General features: G+C 40.2%; 1 protein-coding gene across 2 annotated transcripts in view; it reads left to right on the forward strand.

Annotated features, from left to right (window-relative positions):
- LOC149309239 (unconventional myosin-Id) overlaps positions 1–15,069 on the forward strand; it is a 181,368-nt gene that overhangs the window by 4,722 nt on the left and 161,577 nt on the right. Inside the window, exon 1 of one of the 2 annotated variants that reach the window (XM_089532024.1) lies at positions 13,241–13,471. The exons of the other annotated variant lie outside the window; for it this stretch is intronic. Within the exon in view, the coding sequence (XP_089388150.1) occupies positions 13,341–13,471 (131 nt within the window). The 5' untranslated portion in view covers positions 13,241–13,340. Of the gene's footprint in view, positions 1–13,240; positions 13,472–15,069 lie in introns of those variants that run through there. 2 annotated transcript variants of the gene reach the window in all.

Below are 15,069 nucleotides of genomic sequence, written 5' to 3' on the forward strand. Positions count from 1 at the left end.
GCACTTCTTCAAATGCAGTAGAGAGTGATATTAAAGATATTTATACAGTTGTGGGAATGGGATAGAATGAAGTAGGATTGAAAAAGATGCAAGTTGTGTAAATAATGGAGAGGGCTTTGTAGGCTGCTAAATCCTATCTGCTGCTCAAATCAGAGATTCAAAAGCTAGTGCATCAACTAACTGCTGGCTGTTGAATCTCTTCTTGAAGATCTGCAGCACATGAGAGGTTATTCTTTGTACGTTGTTTCAATTCTCAAATTGGTCTTGCCATTAACAATTTTCTCATAATGCTCCACCCAAATCTAATTTCCTGTAACTTTAGTTACTTTGATATGATTGTGGTTTCTGGAGCGCAGAGGAAGTAGTTGGCCTCTGATATGAGACAATGTTCAACTATTTGAAATGTGTTATCCTGCTAGTTTCAGTCTCCTCACCTGTGGACTAAACATCCCAAGTTCCTTCAAACCTTCCTCATGCAGCTTGTTTTCCGAACAGCTGATCATCTTAGTTGCCCTTCTGAGCTTATTCCAGCTTGTCTATATAATTCTTAAAACATAGTGCCTAGAACCATAAACAGTATCCAGGATGAGGTTAAACTTGTACAGAATAAAACAGAACTGTTACTCGGATGACTTGAAAACTGTGGTCCTATGGTGGAACCTAAACTGTCTAAGGAGATTAATATGCCTTCAAATGTTAGGTTTTTATTCATTTTCATCTTGCTCTGTATTGTTTCCATAAACTGACATCTCAATGGTGGTGGGTTGTGCCATCACATATTTCCATGTCAAGAAAAGCTTAATCTTCTTAATTTCTGCATCTTCAGATGCTTTTAAGCTCATATGACTGTAGTAAAGTAAATAACAACTGTAACCCCCACTTCTTATTCAGCTTCGCAAGTAAAGTAAGATTGATAGTAGTGAGCAGACTTTGACCATGCACATTTGTAGGTTTCTGGGAAATTCAGTTCCTGCAGAATTCCTGAGAATATAGTGTGAACACTATTGCTTAAAGGCATCTGTTTCCTCGTGGATATGAGGTTTCAGTTCACATGCCTTATGTGAATGGTGATCTATTGGTTTCTTGTGTTTACTCTTTTCCTGAAGTCTTTTAAAATAGTGTTAACTGAGAAGAGTACACCTTTATGTGGTGGGCTTCTTGGAACCTTTTGAGAATGTATATTTGGGTGAGAAAAGTAAGGTTTGAGTTTCTGGGTGTGGGAGGTGGTTTTGAAAAAGTAAAGGTTGTCTTGCTGCTATCAGAACAAATTACGTTTGTGGAGTGAGTTCTTTGATGCCTCAAGACAAGTGTTTCCTTGGAGGGTGTATTTTGTTAAACACTGCTAAAGTCAACATTAGGCTCTTGTGTGTGAGTCATAAAGGAAAAGGAAAACTCCTAGTAGGGCTGTCCCCAGTCGGTCCAGTTCTCTGGTGTAGCATGCAACACTTGGGAGAGAGCTGACCTCCTCATCTAAAAATAAAATAAATATGCCCCGAATGAATAAAGGTGGAATGAAACAGTATAGGATCAATGGGCTAAGTTGGCTTGAGTATGGTACTGTATATTAGGAAAAGCTGAACCCTGCATCCTGCACAATTTGCACAAACCTACCCATATTTGGTGATTTTGTATACAGTGCGCCCTTGCGTTACACGGGGGATCCGTTCCGGACTCCCCTGCATAAAACAAATTCCGTGCATGCTCAAGCCCCATTTAAATGAATGGGGCTCGTGCATGCAGCAGTGAACGCGCACCATGGGCACACGCCCCATTACTCCCAATGGAATGTGCCGTCCCTTCCTCCCCATGCGGCTTTCAGCGTATGCTGAAAGATGCGTAAAGCTTGCCTGCGTATGACACAGACACACTGTAGTTATGATTCTGTTAACACTGAGCCAAAGAGCAAAAGGAACTACTATAGCTTCCTCAGGTGAAACCTGGCCCAAGGTACTAGTTCAATGCATGTCATCATGAGTCCCAATAATTTGTTTTGGGATGAGGGCCTTGCTATAAATTGTGCTGAAATCACAATAAAAAAATAAATTAAAAATGTTGTGACTGTAATTTTGTTGAGGACCTAACAGAATAAGTGAGTCTGAATGGGCAACTATAGTGTCCTCTGTTTTCTGCATAGTTTTAGACAAAAATATTTTCCTTCAGCTTGTTTCTAAATATATGTCTATGAAATGAACGCCACTTTTGGTTACCAGCTAAAACGTTAGAAGAGAAGTTTATGTGTGGTGCTAATGTTCTCTTAAACTGGCCATAAACGTACTCTTGGAACAGTAGCTGTTAAATTTTCTGAAAACTGTTTTGTGCTGGTAAGGAAGGAGATTTCTATAGCAGGGAGGGAATTCAGATTATTATTGCCAGTAAAAAGCCAAACTCACCACAAGAATGTCTCTGTAACCCCTGTAATTCCAAACATATTACTTCCTTTGCAAAAGTATGAGCAAACTAGGGCAGGGAGACTTTCTAAAATCAGTTTGCCTGCAATACGTGGAAAGTGTGCTAGAAGACGAAGTAAGAGTGTGAAAACAAGTCTTACCTGGGTAACTGAACATTCATATTCCTAGGAGTGCTGGGCTTACCTGTATCTGAACTTGCTGTGACAACAGTGGATGGGAGTTTGTATGGACCAGAATCTACAAAGTATTTTTGTGTTTGAACACTGAGAGTCCAGAAGACTTAGACAGTCTGAATCCCTATTTCATCAGTATTTAATTCAGTCTTCTTTAAATTTAATAGAAATACAATACATCTCACCATACTAGGAGGAACTGGAATCAAGTCAAATGAAATTGTACCCCAATTTGGAGCACTTTGTTTTAATGCGTAGTTGCAAGACAGAGGTTGGGACTACATACAATTGACAGAAAGACTGACAGACAGAATGTCAGCATCTGTCACTTTCCCCACTATATTTCCATAGTCAAAAGGCTTAACCTGTTAAGTTTGTAGCTCTTTCTTCCAATCTAAACCCTACATCATGCGAAAGAGATAAAATTTCATGATTGTAAGCCACTTATGTTACTGTAGATGTTTTATCAGTTGATCTCAGGCTGGCAAGACATGCAAGATCAGTAATGACATTTTATAGGGCAGGGAGTGTCAGCAGGAATGTTATATTTACAACAAGTTTTGAATTCCATTCTTGTTTTAATTCAGGATTAAATAGTTTAAAAGAAAGCAGTGTATCCTGAGAGCATACTGTGTGTGTAAAGTTACTTATACTTCATAATGATGATGGCACAGGTCAGACAGGGACACTTTATGTTCTTACATTACACTTGAGAAGATTGGAATAAAGTAGCAGAAGCTATTTTGAACTAGTATGTATTTGCATTGTTTAAATATATAAATTCTGTTCACAACTGTTATTTTATCTGTCATCATGAAGCAGTATTGTACAGAACTGACACCCGGAGACTGAGTAGTCATGAAATGACTGTGTGTGTAAGGTGAGCTTGAGTACACATAGAATGACTGGTGGAGGAGTTCAACTTAGGGAGGCATAAGTAATCCCCTTGGATTCAGTAAACAGACTTTAAGGTATTATAATACTTTGAAGGTATTATAATTTATATTGCTGCCTTGGATCTCATGTTGGGAGAAAGGTGGGATATAAAATAGATAAATATTTTCTGTGAGATTTTGCCTCATAACGTCAAACATGTAGTCTGTCCATTGTTCAGCCTTAGATACCTGGATATCATAACCTAATACAATACACTAAAGACCTGAGCTACAGTGTTAAATTTCTTTAGGATCAGCTAATTCAAATTTTATGGGCCTTGCATCAAAATAGATGCATATAGGAATAGTCCCTCAGGGTTTGCATTGCATCCTTTAGAATTAGAAACTTGCTGCATGTCTTCCATTGCTTTAGAAAGTACAGTGGGGGCCTTGTTATCTGCTGGGGTTTAGTTCCAGGACCCCATGGATACCAAAATATGTGGATGTTCAAATCTCATTAAATACAATGGCACCCCTTATATAAAATGGCATCGTCAAAGTTTCCTTTTTGGAATATATATATATATATATATATATATATATATATAGAGAGAGAGAGAGAGAGAGAATATTTTCAATCTGTGGATGCTTGAATGCATGGATATGGAGGGCCGATGGTATTAGGAGTATTTGGCTCCAGGCACCACATCCCTCTTTCCTCTTGTAGATAGATGTTTTCTTAGACAACAGTGTGGAGACTTTGTACATTGTAACCTTTTACACAGTGATTGGTCATCAGTGGAGCTCCTGTATTTTTAGGCATGTTTTGGCCTGCAGTCAGTCCATGTGGGCTATGTGTCAGTTCATGGCATCATCATTTCCCTGTTTGAACTAGAAGCTCATACTACAAATACAATTCCACAGTGAAGGGGAGGTTAAGTAGTGTTGAATAAATTTTATTGTGGTACCAGTGATAAGCTTTCAATAAATTCAATAAAACGTGGAATGCAATATGCAACTCACTGTTTTTATGTCATAAGATTGGTTTCAGAATCTGCTGGTACTGAGGCCCAGTGGACTTAACCTTAATGGTGTGCAAATGGAATATGTGCCCAGCCCTCGCCTCTTATTCCTCACTGTAGGAGAAAATGGTGGCCAGCTTACTTTTTAGGGATGATCCATCTTTGTCTTCTAGCTTTTCTGTCATTGCTCTGTGCACACATTTCTAGGGAGTTGTAGGGTTTTTCAGAATATTAAATTATTTGTCCTAATGGTGGAACCATGTATTATTTCTGAAAACAAATGTTTTCTGTCAGTTTTATGTTTCCCATATAATGCTAATAGATGAGTGACATTGTTAGGAGAAAACTTCATTATACTTCACTACAACCCGGAGTGCTTTTTAGAATAAATAAATAATCAAAGCTGGTTTATTTTTGGACTTAGAGCTGATGGGATGGTTCTGGAATTGTGGGCAGGAATTGATTGGCAAGGGCAGACTTAGGCTCTCTCATATGCCACATTTTCCCAGGTTTCTCTGTGAGTATTAAATTCTACAAATACGAGGTTGAAAATCAAGGCCATGCCTATGTTTGATCTTCAGTATTGTGTCTACTTGACTGTGTATAGCTATTGCTAATGCTCAGTTTCTAATGTCAATGGATCTCATTAACCTTCACAAATGACTGAGTTAACAAGTGATAGGCTGCAGAAGAGAACATAAGTAAAGTTTTGCAGCATCCCAAAGGCCATTACATTGATTGTGCCATGAGCTTTCATTTGCTATATTTTACTTCATCAGGTTCTTGACATGTTATCTTAGCTGTCAGGTATGTGGGAGAAGTAGGCAATGAGAGTGGGGAAAATGAAATGCAAATACTGTACATTGTCCACCTTCTTCCAACTTACGGCGATCTTCTCAAGGGTTTTCTTGGCAAGATTTCAGAGTTATAGTCCAACACTCAGACCACTACATCATGCTAAATATGTAATGATAATTACATGGGAGTTTAAATGTGTACAAAATATATAGAATGAAAATTCTCATTAATAGACTAATTAACACCTACAGCGGATGGAAAATATCTTGATTCAGGCCATGAGAAATGGAATTGAGTTTCTTAATAAACTGTAACTCAGTAATTTTACACTGGAGTATCTGCGTGCTAAATAATTTCAACCTCAATTCCAAATACCTTTGAAGATGGAAATATTTTTACTGATTTCCAAATATTGCCCTTACCAGTGTCTTTGTCTATATTATTTTGTGCAAAGACTGACTTGTTTTCCTTCTGCAGAATGCAGAACATTGCAAAAATATGACAGCATCAATCTCATTAGAAGGTGACAAAACCATAGACGTTTGGCTTACATTATTATATGAGAAAGGATAAGATCTTGGTTTTTCGAAAATGTTCTCCAGCTAATGAGCTTATATATATAAATGTCTTGTCTTTGGGTTTCTTAAGAAATGCTCAAACATATTCTAAGTGCTAACTAGGTGTCTTGAATTTAAAAATGTTTGTCTCATCTCATATTAAACTTGCCAGCTCTCTTGTTGCCAGGAAAGTACTGTAAGAGGAGATGACCATCATATGCACAGCTCAATGGATGCTCTAGTGCTGAGTCACTGATAATTGTCTTCAAGAGGACTTTTTACCCTATTATGTAGAAAGGTACTATATTTTGTTGAGAAGGAGGATTTGGTTGAATAGTCTTGTTCATATACTGAAGTATACACTCTTGGCTAACGTGGCACCATCTTGCTGAACTTGGTTCTCTTCTGCAGCTTCTGTTATACATGAAAACAGCCCACCTCTGTGGAACTGTGAACAAGCACTAAAGAGGTAATATTTAAGGCTGAGAGAACTCCATTGTTTTGAGATACGGAGTTTACAGATTTACACTGTTTGTTAGTTATCTCATGATAACCAGTTAAGGATTTCAGATACCAGGGATCACTGGCATGCAGTCTCTAAGCAATATGAGCAAAGAGGGCTCAGAAAGACCCAACAATAAATACTAACTTGTATTTGTTGTGCTTTGCCATGTGGGATCACTATAATAGTGGAGTCCTCTGATAGTATTATATAACATTACCTTCCTGAAAGTTTCTACTGCTCAATGAGAACTCAAGGAGCTTTAAGAAAATGTCAGCAGAGAGCTGTTTGGTTAGACCAGCATCCAGCCTTGCATTCTGTTATCACCCTTAGCCTTTCGGATGTCCTTAACAACCTTACAGCAATAGCAGCATAAGCAGGACATCAAAGCAGTGGGCCTGTCCCATCACTGTTTTATAATTCTTACTTGTTTTTCAATAGCCCTAGAGCATGGTTTCTTATTTTATAGATAGAGCTGTGAAGCTCAGAAAACAGACCTTGTCCAACCATGGAAACTGACTCTATTTCATTTTAAAATGAAAAGCAAGACAGTTAAAAGATTTTAGATCTGCTGTTGGGATGCCTCCACTAGACATGTCTAAGGGAAGTTGCTGCTCTTTTTTGCAGTTCCCAGAGAGACCTGCTCATTTTCTTAGTACGGGCTAACAAGACTATGCTCTGTAGAAGGAGAACTCATCACGAGTTGCTGCTTGGTGGATTCTTGATAGCCCCTGTCTCTAGTGCCCAGGTTTTGTTGCTAGCAAATTAAAAGAACACCTGTTGTTGAAGAATTCTTTATAACCTAACTGCAGGTGGGAACTGTATTAAAAACCCAGCATGCAGAAATAGTTGTTTCCCTCTCACTCCTTGCTTGACTTCATTTGGATTGTAGAATGGAAAGGCAAGAACCAGTTCAGCAGTTTACGCCTCATAGTCTCAGTCATGACCTGGCAAGATCCCAGATGGCTGGATCAAAGTCATCCAGCTTTTTTGCCTACTTACAAGTCATTAATCCGTTAACTAGACTTATGAGTTTAACAATTACTTACAGTCTAAACCCTGTCAGCTAAACACTAGCTTTAGCCAGACTACAATTCCCAGAATTCCATTGCATTGAGGCATGGCAGTTAAACTGGTGTTAACCTGGATTATTTCTGTAGTGCTAATGCAACTCTCCCTACTGGATTATGTCTAATGCTGTAGTGTGCAGATGACTCTATTTCATCCAGCCAGGTATAGAACTAAAATAATATAGGGTTGTCCCAGTGTTCTCTTCCTATCTAATCCCACATTTACTGTGGATGTTTGCAGCCAAAGCTTTGCAGACCTATAAACATTTTTCAGTTGCCTATTCATGTGTATTTAAATCTTACAAAAATGTACTTGATGCCTAGTTTTAGATTCAGCATTTTTCTGGTACCTCCTCCATAATGCCCTTACCAATAGTGCCCCTGCCATCAAACTATGAACAGCTCATGTTTATGCTGGCAAGAACAACCACAGGCTAAATAAGATTTGCTCCACTGAGCAGCATGGCAACTACGTGAAACCTTGTCCTCCCACATCTGTTTAGTAGGAAAACATGCAGATCTTGATAAATGATAGGTAGGATAAATGAGTAGCAAGGGAATTTCTGTCTACAGAACAAGTTGATTGGTCAAGTGTTTTCTCTGCCACTTAGTGAACAGAAAACATTTTTACGCATGCAAACTTTTTTTTAGTATAGCAACTTTCAACTCTTCAGTAAACATTAGTTTAGCTTTGGGTGGTTATTTTATTGTAGGATTAAATAGGCAGTGATGATAAGGTAGGATTGTCAGGGGAAAGTGTGTGTGTGTGCATGGCCACAGTGTTTGAATTGATTATAGTTGTAACTTTCAGAAACATGCAGATATTACTAGGGTACTCACTGAAGTTCGGCTGTTTTCTTTCTCTTTTTTAAAGTTAGGGTTAATTCCCTAGGGTTACTGAAATTGGTTGGCTGGAGAGCTCTAAGTTTGCAGCTATTTTTACTGCTTGCTGTTGGCTGCTTGTTTCCTCCAGAGAACTACAAAGGCAACTTGTTCTTTTCAACCCTTTCTTTATTATGATTATAGATTGTCCAGTGCCAACCCTGAAGGAGGAAATACCTAATAACCCACTGTAGCTTTGCAAATGTTCTGTCTGGGGCAAACAGTATCTAGCAAATATTTCTTGCTGTTTCAAGCTTTACTATGTGATATGATTTTAATGATGATGATTCTGTTTTTTAAAAAAGCAATTCCAAAGATTTAATGCATTGCCTAACTTTTTATTCAGCAGTTTCCTGATATTTAAATTAGATTCATAACTGTCTGATACTCCTCCCCCCGTAATTGTAGTCTCAAAGTGGGTGTATTCCCTGGCAGCAGTGCTTTACTCTCAGCCATCCATTCTCTATAATCCTCTATAGATTTCAGATTGTTAACATGAAACTGATGAGCAGTGGAGCTATCAATCGAGCAATTGACACAAGTAGCTTGTGGCAGAAATGTATTGTTTCTATAGCTCATGTGTGAATCTGCTTACAAATATATTCTGCTTCTCCCAACTGGGACCGTAGGACAGCAAAGGACATATATTAAGAGACTCCGGCGGGTTACAGACGGGCAAAAAGGGGTGTGTTCATGACGTCATGAAGGTGTAGCCTTTAGATGGGCCTTACCTGAATGCCGTCATGAACGCGCCGCCTGCACGCCCCAAGCGGGAAGAAGCGGCATTAAAAAGGTGCCGCTTTTTCCCGCTTCTTTTTGATAAGCGGCGTACGTGCGCATCTCTGTATGTAAGCTGATGCACCGATACGCCAGAATTGTTACGCCGCTAATTTAAGTTGCCCATTTAAAAGCTCCGTGTCTGCTGCGTCGCATAATGAGTCGGGGTCCTGGTTTGCAGTCAGGCTTTAATTGCAGCATCAGATGCCAGGCAGCTGTGGAAGCTGCGGCACAGCTGCACTCTATTTTAATGCTCGTAACCCTAACCCTAGAGCAACATGTACGCATGCGCTGCTAGAATTGTGGAAAGTTTGGAATTTAAAGTGAACCCCTACACACATTCCTGCGCCATTTTCACCTAACAATAAAATAACACTAAAACTTTAAATATTTACATATGTATAAGGGAGGTGATGGGGGATGGCAGGGGGACAGCGGTGGCAGCGGCGACAGCTGTGGCTGTGCATTGCAGATTCAGCAAGAGCACGGGGAGCAAAGGAGAGGAGGCATCCATGATGCCAGTGAGACTGGCAACGTGCAAGCGGACAAGGATGCCATCACCAGCTGGCAGGAGGCCAGCTTTGTTCTTGGGTAGGGTGGGGGGAAAAGTTTAAAGGGGCCTGGGCGCTTTAAATGTGCACATACGCTTTCTGCCGCCGTTGCTGACCGCCGCAGCTGTGCATCCGCCAGCCGGCAAAAGAAAAAAAAAGCCGCGTTTTTGGCCGCCCGTGCAGAAGCTGCCTCTCTCTTTGCAGCGTCCTGCAAGGCGACGGTATGGAAGCTGCGGGTAAGAAACGGCCCCAGGTGAGGCGTCTTCACTACCCCCAGTGTGGAAGCCCCATCCACCTTAGCCACGCCCCCGGGGCGGGCGGTCTGGAGGCTCCATATTCAGGGGAAGACACCTTCAAGACGTCTTCCCCTGCCCATCTGTAACCCGCCTCCGTTTCCAAATTGTAGCTGTCTGTGTATATAAAAAAGATTGAATTTTGTATTTTGGGGATGGGGAAGGCTGCATGTACCCTTTTTAAAGGGGAAGCAAACCAGAAGTAAACATCTGAGCTGCTTCATGTTGCAGAAAGGGCTTTATTACCTCTAAAATTGCCCAGAGAGGGCAAAAAATGTGATAGAATTGACCCTTGAGCCCCAGAGGGTTTTTAGTAAACATTGGGGAAAATTTCCCCATTTTTTCAGGGCAATAGGGATGTAGCTCTCTAAGGCCCTAGGGCAGTGGTGGCAAACCTTTTAGAGACCGAATGCCAAAACTCATATGTGTTCCTGCACCGGGTGTCATCCAGTGCTGGGAGGAGGACTTATGGGGGGGTGGGACTTCTATCTTCTGTGGGGCAGGACTTCCTCGGAGACAGTTGAAGGCCCAGGAGAGTGGTGAGGGAAGAGGAGGAACAGACATGCACCTCTCCCTTCCCTCCCGGGCCTTTGGCTACCCAGGAGAGTAGGAGAAGAGAAGGAACAGGCACATGCCCATTCCTCCTCTTCCCCACCCTCCACATGCTCTCAAAAATGGCACACGTACCATAGGTTTGCTATGATGGCCCTAGGAGGACTGATGTGACTACCTGAATGCCAACACTCACCCTCTTCTGCTGTATAACTTTGAAATCTGACTTGCTGTAATGTGACTTTATGTAGTCAGTGGCCTATTTATCATAGCGTATGATCTGGGGGGAAAACGCCTATTCAAATGAGGTGCTCTCTCTGTTGCAATTTGTAAAATGAGTCATGTTAGGGATCTTCTCCATGAAGAACAGGGGTGGAAAACTGTGGCTCTCCATCAAGTCTAGCCAGTATAACTCATAGTGGTGGATGTTTCAAGAAGTTTGCAAGAACACCTGTGGAGTGGTGGGGAAGCTTGTATTTCTCACCACTGACATAGAAGCTCCTCTTTTAAGCCTGCTGTATGAAAACATGCTAACTGCTCCCAGATAGTACAGCAGAGTATCCTTTCATTAATCAGCAGTGAAAGAAATACAGTCAGCACATGCTTAGAGATGTGTTCTTAATTGTTGCTTGCTCCTGGTTTTCCATCCAAGTTTAACAGCTCAATTTTATTTATTCCTGGTACAAATTAGGATCTGTTCTGTTGGTCTCTGGCTTGGAGTTTAACTGAAATCTTCACCTCTCATTATCAGAGTTGAACATTTTAATTATTTCACCAGTCCTTCAAAACTACACCAAATGGTCTCCAGTTTTATGTTCTTTTTAATCCGTAGACACTATAACACAGCTGAAAACCAGTGCCCAGCAGTGCACAGAAAATTCTCTGATCTGGATGATTGTACACCTGCCTGAGGCACAGGAAAGTAGTTTTGCTGAAAGAGAGGGGAAATCCAATCCTGGGGGAGGATGAAATGCCAACACTAAAAATGTCTGGTTTTGCAGCTACTCAGGTCTTTGGAATGTTTATGAATAAGTCTGAGCGGATGGGTTTTAAGGCAGAGACGAAGCCCTTTTAAGGCTTTGCAGATTGCTTATATTTTGTGCACAGAGGCTTAGTGTAGATTTTACCATTGTTCTCTAGCAAGTTTACTATTCTCCTTATCACAATTGACACCCCAGAAACTGTGCTTGATTTCTTGGGATTCACTGGCTGGTTATCTGCTCTGGCTGTTGTGCTCTGTGTAGTTGGCAGGAATGCAAATTGTTGTGGCATTCAATGCTTATTTGTATTGAAAAGTTTGACAAAATGTCAAGCTCTCCAGTTCTTAAAAACAGTTAATCTCTCAATTAAGTGGATACATCTGAGCCAACTGAAGAGTTCATAGCAGGACTCATCTACTGGTACTCTTTGGGTGACACCTGTTTCTTTGAGTAGTGTTACTTTGATCTTGCTTTCACTTTCAACAACCTGTTTTTAAAACTGAGATCAGGGGAACCTAACTTTCCATCCCTACCTCTTCTACTTGGTGACCCATTTAATATTAGTTACTTTGTTGTGGAGCTATGAAATGCTCTTAAAGAAATGGGAGTGCCACTACATTTGATAGTCCTGTTGAAGAATCTGTACTTAGGGCAAGAGGCTGCTGTTAGAACAGAATATGGAGAAACAGAATGGTTCTCAATTGGCAAAGGGGTCAGGCAAGGCTGCACACTATCTCCATATTTGTTTAACATGTATGCAGAAAATATCAAAGGAAGAACAGGTTTAGACTCAGCAAAAGGAGGAGTGAAGATAGGAGGAAGGATCATCAACAATCTAAAATATGCAGATACATCATAATACTAGCAGAAAACAGCATAGTCTTTGAATAGTTACAAAGGAAAGTTAAAGAAGAATGTGCAAAGGCAGGCTTAGTGATGAACATAAAGAAAACAAAAATAATGACTTTGGAGGATCTACATAAATTCAACCTAAATAACAAGGAAACTGAAATAGTTAAAGATTTCCCATTACTTTTGATCAAATATTGACCAGGACGGAGACTACAGTCAAGGAATTAGAAGGTCAGGAATGGGAAGGGCAGCTATAAAAGAACTAGGTAATAAGATCCTAAAGTGCCAAGATACACAACTGAACACTAAAGTTGTAATTGTCCATGCTATTGTATTCCCTATCACCATGTACAGATATGAGAGCTGGACAGCGAAGAAAGTGAATAGGAAGAAAACCAACTCATCTGAGATGTGGTGCTGGAGAAGAGTGCTGAGGATACTGTGGATGGCTAAAAAGACAAACAAATGTGTTCTTGAACAGATCAAGCCAGAAATCTCCCTGGAAGCTAAGATGACTAAACTGAGGCTGTCATACTTCAGCCACATCATGAGAAGGCATAACTCATTAGAAAAGAGCAGTGTGGTGGAGAATAGGAGTTCTCGGAGATGTCCAGTGGGTTGCTATGAGTTGGGGTTGACTTGAAGGCAGTTAACAACAACAACAGCAATTCTGTTGTAGAAGGATTTGGCTGTTACGTGTTAAATCTGATACAGGCTGTTGTTGATATGTTGATTCCAGTGCCTGGTGGCTGAGTTTATAGGCGGAACAGGGAAATTAGTATTATTTCTTCGCTAGTGCCTCATATTATATTTTTTATCATAGCTCTATATAACAAAATCCAAAATACATATTACATTGATGCCTTTAGTAGGCCACCCAAAAGGCACTAAATATGTTATGGCAGCTTTTGAATCTCACTGACTTCTTCATCTGGCAAAGATGTGTAAAATCATATAGAGGAAAAGTGACAGTGTCAGATAATGAGACTGCATCTTGTTTCCAGTGTTTCCTTAACTTGGTGTTTAAGATGGTCTTGAGGGAAGAACAATGTGTGAAGAGTCCCTGTGTCTTCTTGGCCATGCAAGGACTGAGGAGGACCAAGCCAGTGAAAGCCAGAAAATAATATTTTGGTTTCCATTTGGGCAACAAAGCAATTCTCTGGGCCATCTCTGTTCTGGGTAAGGACAGATGAGGGTTGTGTGTCTCTTGCTGTATATAAAATGGCATTTTAAATAAATGGCTGAGTTTCGATTTTTGAGCACATGTAACTAAGAAAATATCACTTGGTGAAGAACAGCAGCAGTAACTTTGTGATCACTGGGATCATGGAGTTCAGGTTGTTTTCCTTATGTGTGAACATGCCTCCTGGCATAGCTGAGGTCATCAGTGAGCATCAAAGGGAATGCCCTGGGTAACAACATGTCTGTCAACAGACAAGTTGAATTTCCATTCTTATTTGCTTGGTTTTGAGTTTATTATAAGTACATACCTTTATGTGAGATTTTAAAAGTTTTGTTTGGTGACATCTTTGATTCTTAGGACTTTGTTTTTCTCTCTTTCTGTATCTGTTGGATCAGTGATATTTTGAGTCTGAATGATGCTATGAAACGCAGGAGCTTGCACTTTGCTAATAAAAGTTGCACAACTTTTGCTGTACCTGTTTTTCACTCCTGTTTGGCCACTGTTTCTCCCTTCTTATGCTGCTTCCAAGAAAAAGGCCACATTGCTGATTATTTGTTGACAAGAAGGAGCGACTTGTTGCAGCTTGCCAGGAAATGTGTCATACCTCTGCATTTGTCTCTCAGTTGGAATTGCATCAGTTTTGTTTTGGCACACAATGTTTTGTTTTCTGTTTTTGTTCTCTATGACTTATTTAGATCTCAACCCTTTTATGTGTGGTGCCTCTGAGGATGAACAGAGCACAGTCTCTTCACACTGAGTTACCACAATGAGCCCCTTTCCATTCCTGGGACTGGAGACAAGGCTCACTGCAGAAAAAAATTGAGTCTCTCCTTTTGGTAGCTGAATATTGTTATGTAGTGTGTACCAATCATTTAGTGGAGAGAAAATATCAGGGGCTACATGATGATAGCACTATAACTCCACTTAAACTGCCATAGTTCATTCTGTGCAATCCTGGGATTCTCAGTTTAGGGAGGAACCTTCTCAGGCAGAGAGTGTTAGTGCCTCCCCAAACTCCAAACCCTAACATTCCATGTGATGTTGCTATGGCCATGAAAGTGGAATCATAATGCTATAATTGTGCAGTGTAAAAGGGCCCCAGGTCTGGAAATATTCCAAGATCTTGTTGCCTGAAGCATGGAAATTATTCTAGGTAACTCATGCACCCTACATCAGGATTCTATTCCAGGAACGGAAATAATTGCCAGTGATTCAAATATGGATTTGCATTAATTTTTTCATTTGTCTGGTACGTTTAGATAATATACAGAAGAGATTGTTGGGACTATTACAGACTGTATCCACTGATTCTTGATCCACAGATTCTACCATCCATGTTTTGAAAATATTTTTTTAAAAATATACATTCCAAAAAGCAAACCTTCATCTTGCCATTTTATATAAGGAACACCATTTTATTATCTTACTGTGAATAGTGGGACTTCAACATCCACAGTGGGAGGGTCCTGGAACTAAACCTTAATGGATATCAAAGGCCAACTGTACAATTGTTAATAAAATATATCTTGTTATAAAGTTCACATTGTGTGTGTTTCCTGAATCATATATGGTCATGAACCAATACAAATAAGTC

This window comes from Sceloporus occidentalis, unplaced genomic scaffold (assembly GCF_023333645.1).
Source record: "Sceloporus occidentalis isolate IW3139 unplaced genomic scaffold, rSceOcc1.0.p SCAF_7, whole genome shotgun sequence".
Lineage (NCBI taxonomy): Eukaryota > Metazoa > Chordata > Lepidosauria > Squamata > Phrynosomatidae > Sceloporus > Sceloporus occidentalis.